At 50.4% G+C, this 8,842-nt stretch overlaps 1 protein-coding gene across 1 annotated transcript; it reads left to right on the top strand.

The window, feature by feature from the left end:
- HSP90AA1 (heat shock protein 90 alpha family class A member 1) lies at positions 1-5,980 on the top strand. The gene is made up of 11 exons (XM_072839982.1): positions 1-208; positions 616-777; positions 923-1,289; positions 1,655-1,788; positions 2,068-2,388; positions 2,597-2,762; positions 2,942-3,132; positions 3,247-3,394; positions 3,620-3,888; positions 4,242-4,575; positions 4,837-5,980. The coding sequence occupies exons 2-11, from the start codon at positions 616-618 to the stop codon at positions 4,944-4,946; spliced, it is 2,202 nt and encodes a 733-aa protein (XP_072696083.1). The 5' UTR covers positions 1-208; the 3' UTR covers positions 4,947-5,980.
- Positions 5,981-8,842: the final 2,862 nt, after the last annotated feature.

The raw sequence follows: 8,842 nt of genomic DNA, 5'->3' as shown, positions 1-8,842 counted from the left end.
CGGGGCCGCGGCCAGGGCGCAGGCGCAGGCGCGCGGCCGCGGCGGCGGTTGGGGAGGGTTCTTCCGGAAGGTTCGGGAGGCTTCTGGAAAAGGCTCCGCGCGCCGGGCGGGCCCGCGTCTATATAAGGGAAGCGCGGGGGCGGCGCGCCAGTTGCTTCTGCGTCCTGGTGCTGCGTCGTCGCGGAGCCCGTGCGGTCCTGTAGCCGAGGTGAGGGGGCGGTCCGGGGGGTCCCCGGAGGGCGCCGGGGGTCGGGCCCCGCGGGGTCGGGGGCCGCGGCGCGGGGTGGGCCTCCTGGAGCCTCCGGGCCCCGCGGGGCGGCGCGGCGCGGCCGAGCGCTCGGCGGGGGAGGCCTCGGGCCTACTGCGGCCCCGACCCCGACCCCCGCGGACGGGACCCCGGGCGGCCGGGCCGCAGCTCCGGGGGCGCCGGGGGCGGGGGGGGGGCGCTGGGCGGGGGGTCCCCGCGGGCCTGCGGCGCCCGGCGGCGGCGTGCGCACGGCCCTCGTTGTCGCAGCTGGAAATGAGGTCATCCTTTGTCGGCGGCCCCCGGCTCGGGCCCGGCGGGGGCGGGGGCACGGGGACGGGGGCGCCTAACCGGCCCCGCGGCCCTTGTAGATGCCGGAGGAAACCCAGACCCAGGATCAGCCGATGGAGGAGGAGGAGGTGGAGACGTTCGCCTTCCAGGCGGAGATCGCCCAGTTGATGTCCCTCATCATCAACACGTTCTACTCGAACAAGGAGATCTTCCTCCGGGAGCTGATTTCCAACTCGTCCGACGTAAGTGGGGCTGCCTGGGAGCGGGGGTCGCGGCCTGCGGCGGAGCCCTCCTCTCCTCCCTTCCTCCCCTCCCTTCCTCCCCTCCCCCCTCCCCCCCTCCCCCTCCGGGAGCGCCCGACTCAACCGCTCGCCGCTTGCTTAATAGGCTTTGGACAAAATCAGATACGAGAGCTTGACCGATCCCAGTAAGCTAGATTCTGGGAAGGAGCTGCACATTAACCTCATTCCGAACAAGCAAGATCGAACCCTGACCATCGTGGACACCGGCATTGGCATGACGAAGGCCGACCTGATCAATAACCTGGGTACCATCGCCAAGTCGGGGACCAAGGCGTTCATGGAGGCCTTGCAGGCTGGCGCAGATATTTCCATGATTGGCCAGTTTGGCGTCGGGTTTTATTCTGCCTACCTGGTGGCTGAGAAAGTGACGGTGATCACCAAGCATAACGACGACGAGCAGTATGCCTGGGAGTCTTCGGCTGGAGGGTCGTTCACGGTTAGGACGGATACAGGTGCGCTTCGGAACGGCTTCCCGGGTCACTCGGTGGTGGGGGCGGGGAGGAGGGGGGCTGGAGATGCTGTGGGATTGGCAAAAACGTGTTTGCTCCGTCCTGTCCTGGAGTGAGCTGGGTGGTGGCACGTAGCACGTGACTGTAGCAAGGAGCCTCTGGTTTCTGCAGTCGGGTCAGGAGGTGAACTGCTCTGGTATCTACATCGGTATAACTAAACCCCGCGTGGTAAAGTTGCTCTGAAATTGTTGCATGTGGTGTGTGGAGAGCGGGATTGTGGAGTTTGTAGTTTTTTTTTTTTTTTTTAATCCCAGATACGTTGAATTTGCTCACTCAGATTGAAATTGAGTCCGTTTACCCCTTTACAGGTGAACCTATGGGTCGTGGAACAAAGGTTATCCTGCATCTGAAGGAAGACCAGACTGAGTATCTGGAGGAGAGGAGGATAAAGGAGATTGTGAAGAAACATTCTCAGTTCATTGGCTACCCCATTACTCTCTTTGTGAGTGTCCACATGGGGTGTAGTAGAGTCTGAAACTAGTGAATTGAAATTATTACTTATTAGACCTGTGGATGAAAGATTCAAACTTGGCATTGACTTGATTAGTGAGAAATATTCTGTCAATGTACACACGGTGGTTTAGAGACATTAAATGTTGGCTGCTAAATACTTGTTACTTCGGTATTTTGGGCTTTGGTGTAAGTGCCCACGCTGCATTCAGAGCGTGTTCTTCAGCTCCAGGATGCAGAGGTGATGCAATTTTTGCGTTTTCTTTTGAAGGTGGAGAAGGAACGTGATAAAGAAGTCAGTGACGATGAGGCTGAAGAAAAGGAGGAGAAAGAGGAAGAAAAAGAAAAGAAAGAGAAAGAGTCTGATGACAAACCTGAAATAGAAGATGTTGGTTCGGATGAGGAGGAGGAGGAAAAGAAGGATGGAGACAAGAAGAAAAAGAAGAAGATCAAGGAGAAGTACATTGACCAGGAAGAGCTGAACAAAACCAAGCCTATTTGGACCAGGAACCCTGACGACATCACCAACGAAGAATATGGGGAATTTTACAAGAGCTTGACCAATGACTGGGAAGATCACTTGGCAGTGAAGGTGAGCACCCAGTGCTTTAGACCTAGTCTACCCTCCAGGTTGCCTGAGGTGGTTGGGGTGCGGGTGCTGCCAAGGGCTTGGTCATTCCAGTTCCTGAAAGTGCTGGAAGTTCTGGGACAGAGCCTGTGGGGGGTCAGGCAAGGTAGCCGTCAAGGGGCGGTTGGTTGCAGTGTCCCTTGATGATGACCTCCCGTGTATATTTTTACAGCATTTTTCAGTTGAAGGACAGCTGGAGTTCAGAGCCCTTCTCTTTGTGCCAAGACGTGCTCCCTTTGACCTATTCGAGAACAGAAAGAAAAAGAACAATATTAAGCTGTACGTTCGCAGAGTTTTCATTATGGATAACTGCGAAGAGCTGATCCCTGAGTATCTGAGTAAGTGTGGCTAGATGGGAGGCTCTGTCCCGCCCCGTGGTGAATCTTTTCTGGACTTGAGTTTCAAGCATTTGGGGCACGGGATCGTCTTTGGGTTTTTTTGTTTTTTTTTTTGTTTGTTTTTGCATTTATGTATTTGTAGGTTTCATTTTTAGGATGATTTTGTGTTTTTTTTTCAGATTTCATTAGAGGTGTGGTGGACTCTGAAGATCTTCCTCTAAATATTTCCCGTGAGATGTTGCAGCAAAGCAAAATTTTGAAAGTTATCAGAAAAAATTTGGTCAAAAAGTGCTTGGAACTTTTCACCGAACTGGCTGAAGACAAAGAGAACTACAAAAAGTTTTACGAGCAGTTCTCGAAAAACATCAAGGTATGTGTAAACACATTTGATCCTTAGGAGTGGTTGTCCTTGTGTTTTGTCAAATTTTAAGCGATTTTTTTTTTTTCAATGCAGAGAAAATTCAAAGTTAATGTTCTCTTCTAGCTGGGAATACATGAAGATTCTCAAAATCGGAAGAAGCTGTCAGAGCTGTTACGATACTACACGTCGGCTTCTGGTGATGAGATGGTTTCTCTCAAGGATTATTGCACTAGAATGAAGGAAAACCAGAAACACATCTATTACATCACAGGTAAGAACAGGTGTACAATCAGCTTGTTCTTCCAACTTCCTAGGAGGTAAGAGTGTGTACTCTCTACACACGTGCTTTTACACGTCAGCCTGTAGGGACTAGCCTAGGCAGGACCATGTGGGCTGGGCTCCCTTGTGTGGTTAGGTCTGGCTAGACCAAGTACAAGTCTAAAGGAAATGAAACTACTTCCTATTAAAGTTCTGTAACTTTCTACCTACACCTCAGGTGAGACCAAGGACCAGGTAGCAAACTCTGCCTTTGTGGAGCGTCTTCGGAAGCATGGCCTGGAAGTGATCTATATGATCGAACCCATCGATGAGTACTGTGTCCAACAGCTTAAGGAATTTGAGGGGAAGACATTGGTGTCAGTCACCAAAGAGGGTTTGGAACTTCCAGAAGACGAAGAAGAGAAGAAGAAACAGGAGGAGAAAAAAACAAAGTTTGAAAATCTGTGCAAGATCATGAAGGACATCTTGGAGAAAAAAGTAGAAAAGGTGTGTGAGAACAGTGCTTCAGTGTGCCTGGGTCTCCTGCTGGTGGGCTGTTCTGTGGAGTGCCCGTGGGGGTTTCCCAAGCTTCTCCATAGGTTTTTCTTAATTTCTATACAAATAGAAAATCAGGTTTTTCTACTTTGAGAAAACTCTACAGTTTTGTTAAGGTCTGGGAAGAGTTAGGATGTGGAGGAAGAAAGTTCTTAAGTTTGTAGGTGGTGGTTCTTGATTCGTGAATACAGTACTTGGAGTCCTTAGGTTTCATTTTAATAAAGCGGATAGAGGTACTGAAAAATGAGAAGTTAGGGCAGCAGAATCTTCCCAGGTCCATTTCTCACCTCATGCTTTGGTTACAGGTGGTCGTGTCAAACCGATTGGTGACCTCCCCGTGCTGCATTGTCACAAGCACATATGGCTGGACGGCAAATATGGAGAGAATCATGAAGGCCCAAGCCTTAAGAGACAACTCCACCATGGGTTACATGGCAGCAAAGAAACACCTGGAGATAAACCCTGACCACTCCATCATCGAGACCTTACGGCAGAAGGCAGAGGCCGACAAGAACGACAAGTCTGTGAAAGATCTGGTCATCCTGCTCTATGAAACCGCTCTCCTGTCCTCCGGCTTCAGTCTGGAAGATCCCCAGACACATGCTAACAGGATCTACAGGATGATCAAGCTTGGGCTCGGTAAGCTTCCCATGATACAGTGGTGTGTGACCTTTGGCTCCTGAAACAATTCTGGGGGGGTGTCAGATCCGGTTTGGGTGACCTCTTAAAGTTTTCTCCTAAGGATGTTACAGGGCTTTTTGATCAGAAAGGCTAAAAAATGAAAGTGGTTTTCACTCCCAGGGAATTGCTCACCCTTTGAAGTTAGGTATAGACCCGCTGTTAGGCTCATTAATTAGCTGGCTTCGAGAAATCCAATGAGAGGGCTTTGTGTCCAAACAGGTATCGACGAAGATGACCCCACAGCTGACGATAGTAGTGCTGCGGTGAGTGAGGAGATGCCGCCCCTCGAAGGTGATGATGACACGTCACGCATGGAAGAAGTCGATTAAGTGCTGCCCTGAGAATTACTTGTATATGTATTCAATACTTTATCTTCATTCCCTCTGATAATATATTTTCAAGGATGTTTTTCTTTATTTTTGTTAACATTTTAAGAATCTGTAAGGCATGACAATATAGCTACTTAAGGGGAAGATAAGATTTCTTTTTGTTTGAGTGTGATACTGTGACGTGTAGGAACTAAAGCTCAGCTAGTTTTTCTTTCCTAGTCCCATGCTGGCTTATTTTAACCGGACAAGGTAACCTATGTTGTAAGGTGTACGTAACCTAATGTTAGCCGTGTGGTCTCAAGTGTGGATTCCGTAGTAAGACCAAGTGTTTTTTTGTCACTGAGGTGTTCTGAGCTGTACCTTGATGTGTAAAAGAAGAAATACTGGTTAAAACAACTTTCACCTTCTAGGATCTACTTTTTAAATCTTCTGTCCCTTGTAGTTCTCAACTGCATGTACCAGGCCTCTAGAAACTAGTAGTGAAACTGAACCAACTGGATGGGAGTAGCCATGGATAGGGCTTGTTTTCCAAAGAAGAGCGTTGTTTAGAGTAGCGAGATTTTAAGCCTCTTTAGGCGTGTTGTAAAGCTGTTCAAGAAGTAACTCCACAAGTTTTGTGAGTGAAAATGTGTAGTGCTCAAGTCACATTCTGCTTTAAGAGGTTGTAACAAATACAAACAAATTAAAAAAAGTTCTGTGAAAATGTTTTGTTTTGGGGGGGGGGAAGTGGGCATTCTAGATGACAGGGCAGCCACAGGATGTAAAAACTTTAGTGTTGGCATGTGTTAGGGATGAGGGAGGTGGCGGACGTTGACGCCTTGAAGTCTTATTAGCGACCTTGCGGTGTGCGCTCCAGTGACAGCCGCGGGGTGGTGAGCATACTGGGGAGCGTCCCACAACGTGCATCCTGTGTCCTGTGTTCCAGTTTCTCATGGATAATTATTTTCTTCCTAGGGTTTTCATGTCCAAGCTGCTTTTTTTGTAGTATTTGTAAAACCTGCTTTATGTCCTAAATATAGTTCCTTAATACCTCAGCCTCCTGAATATCTGAGTTCTTTACCAAATCTCCTTACTGCCATCCCACCTGAAATCCTTACTCCCTGGTTCTTTACTGAGTCTCAGGTGAGCTCTGTGGAGGGGTGGCTGAGACTCCTGTGAGCAGCAGGTGCTGAGGTGGGGGGAGCTTGAGCTCAGGTGTGTTTTTGTTTTTTTTTTTTTCTTTAAAGATTTTATTTAGTCATGAGAGACAGACACAGAGGGAGAAGCAGGCTCTATGCAGAGAGCCTGACATGGGACTTGATCTGGAACTCCAGGATCAGGCCCTGGGCTGACAGCAGGCACCAAACTGCTGAGCCTCCCAGGCTGCCCCTTGAGCTCAGGTTTTAAGAACCAACCAGCTTGGGGCAGGGGCAGCAATGGCCAATCCGAAAATAACATGTTCCTGGAAAGTGGGTAGTAGCAGGTGACTTGGAGGCTAAGGTCCCATATAAGCCATGACCGTGTTAACCTGGGGGAGCGGGCTGGGAGAGAACTTGGGAGCCTTGTGTCCTGGGGGGCGAGGCTGGTTCCCTGGCGCTCTGCAGGCCCTGAGTGCCTGGTGAGTGGTAATCCGTTAATCAGTAAAGCCCTCTCAGAGGTACCCTCCTCAGCCCCGCAGGAATTGCTTCCATTTCAGGGGTCGTGTTTGAGTCCAGGTTCACTTCCAAAGCCCAGTCTTTCTACCGTTCTTAGTGAGACATGCTACCACCCAAGAGGAAGTGTGAGGTTTACCAGAAAACGAATGCCAAGAAGGGCAAAGGGGAAGTTTGTTCCGTGTTCCCGGAGTCCAGTGAGAATGCTGAAGGTTGCCGTAGACCCGTGAGGGAATCCACAGAGGACCCGTGCGAGTGACCTCCCCACTGAGTTCCGAGCACCTGAAGCGGATCGACGTACCAACCGTGCATCTGGAGCCATCACCCAGGTAGCCTGCTTGGAATCTAGGCCAAGAGATGGACACTAGACACCATAGGGGAGGAGTGGAGCCAGCTGACGCGAGGCCATGGTAGCCTCAACTTGTGGTGCTTCACCCCTCCCGAAACTGGTGGGGTCCCACTGAGGAGGGCAGACCATAGGAGTGAAGGCTCCCAGCTATGGGCCCTCCGCGGGGAGGCGACCAGCAAGGCAGCTGCAGAGCTGCGGTGAGAAGGCAGGACTCCAGCAACGCCCTTAGTTCAACATACAGAAACCTCCTGAACTTCCATCACCGTCCCAAGAGTTGTCAGATCTTTCCAAAGTAATTTAGGAGCATCTGGGGGCCTCTGGTTTGTGCAGCCTAAGTGGCTGCCTCTTGATTTTGGCTCAGGTCATGACCCTCAGTCATGACATCAAGGCCCGAATCAGGCTCAATGGGGAGTCTACTTGTTCTCCCCTTTCCCTCTGCCTCTGCACCTGCCCCCCAGCTCACTCTCTTAAAAAGAAATTATAATAGTAGTGTACTGAATAGACGCCTTTTTTTTTTTTTTTTTTTTCTGATAGTCACAGAGAGAGAGAGGCAGAGACATAGGCAGAGGGAGAAGCAGGCTCCATGCACCGGGAGCCCGACGTGGGATTCGATCCCAAGTCTCCAGGATCGCACCCTGGGCCAAAGGCAAGTGCTAAACCGCTGTGCCACCCAGGGATTCCAACCCTTTTTTTTTTTTTTTCTTTTGAAGATCTTATTTATTCATGAGAGGCAGGGAGAAGCAGGCTTCATGTAGGGACCCCGATGTGGGACTCGATCCTGGGACCCTGGGATCACGCACTGAGCCACCAGGGCTGCCCAATAGAAACATTATTTTTTATTTTTATTTTTTAAAAGATTTTATTTATTCATGAGAGAGACACAGAGGGAGGCAGAGATACAGGAAGAGGGAGGAGAAACCGGCTCCATGCAGGGAGCCCAATGTGGGACTTGATCCCAGGACCCCAGGATCACGACCTGAGTCAAAGGCAGACGCTCAACCCCTGATCCACCCAGGCGCCCCTAGAAGCATTTTTTAAAGGTCTTTGCAGGACCTGTTGACAACCAAAACTGCTGAGTGGAATTTGAGATGCGAGTGTGAGAGCGAGCTCCTGGCTCTGGATTCTGGTCAGAAGTGTTAGCATGTGGTGAAGAAACAGACCCAACAAACTCCATACTCTGATACCGGTTTTTAAATTTTAGTTACTTGAGTGAAAACGAGCAGTGGGGAGTAGCAGGAGAGAAGCAGAGTCCCCGCTGAGCAGGGAGCCCCCTGAGCTGAAGGCTGGCGCTTCACCACCTGAGCCACCCAGGCACCCCCAGCTGCATCTTCATACAGTTCTGGGAAAGGCAGGAGGTGGGCAATAGGTTGCCCAGGGCCAGAAGTCCTGGTGGGGATTGACTGCAGAGGGCCAAGAGGGGGATCTGGGAACGGGGGGAGTCAGAAGCCTGATGAAGTGATGACTGCGTGACTCTTAAAATCCACGGATGGATCTTAAAATTGAGTGGATCTTAATGGTGTGTGTAAAATAGCAAATGAAAACAAGCATGGGGGGCACTTGGCTAGCTCAGAAAAGCAAGTGACTTGAGTTCAAGCCCCACGTTGAGCGTAGACATTACTAAAAAAATATGTGTGTATATATATATATGGCAGGTGGTCTAATGGTGTTCAAAAGTGACCTTGAGCGAGTCACTGGGCCTCCCACGCCTCTGACCTGGATTGAAAATTAGAAATGATGCTTGGAGGAGCTGTCCTAGCACTTTCTAAGGAGTTGGCTTCACAGATGCCACTTTTACAAGGACGCTCCTCTTCTCAGAGCCGTTCCTTCCTGTCCTAGGAGCTCTCCTGTACCACACACTTCTGGGTGTAACCAAGCTGCAGCCTGAGCCTCCTGCCGGCTCCCGCTGAGGCACCAGC

Source organism: Canis lupus, chromosome 9 (assembly GCF_048164855.1).
Source record: "Canis lupus baileyi chromosome 9, mCanLup2.hap1, whole genome shotgun sequence".
Lineage (NCBI taxonomy): Eukaryota > Metazoa > Chordata > Mammalia > Carnivora > Canidae > Canis > Canis lupus.
This window is presented reverse-complemented; position numbering and strand designations above follow the sequence as displayed.

What these genes read in the sequence shown, in the direction of transcription:
- HSP90AA1 (XM_072839982.1), top strand. Translation starts at nt 616, where the DNA reads ATGCCGGAGGAAACCCAGACCCAGGATCAGCCGATGGAGGAGGAGGAG. An exon ending in TGATTTCCAACTCGTCCGAC is followed by an intron (nt 778 to 922) that starts GTAAGTGGGGCT and finishes CTTGCTTAATAG; the next exon opens with GCTTTGGACAAAATCAGATA. An exon ending in GCTACCCCATTACTCTCTTT is followed by an intron (nt 1,789 to 2,067) that starts GTGAGTGTCCAC and finishes TTTCTTTTGAAG; the next exon opens with GTGGAGAAGGAACGTGATAA.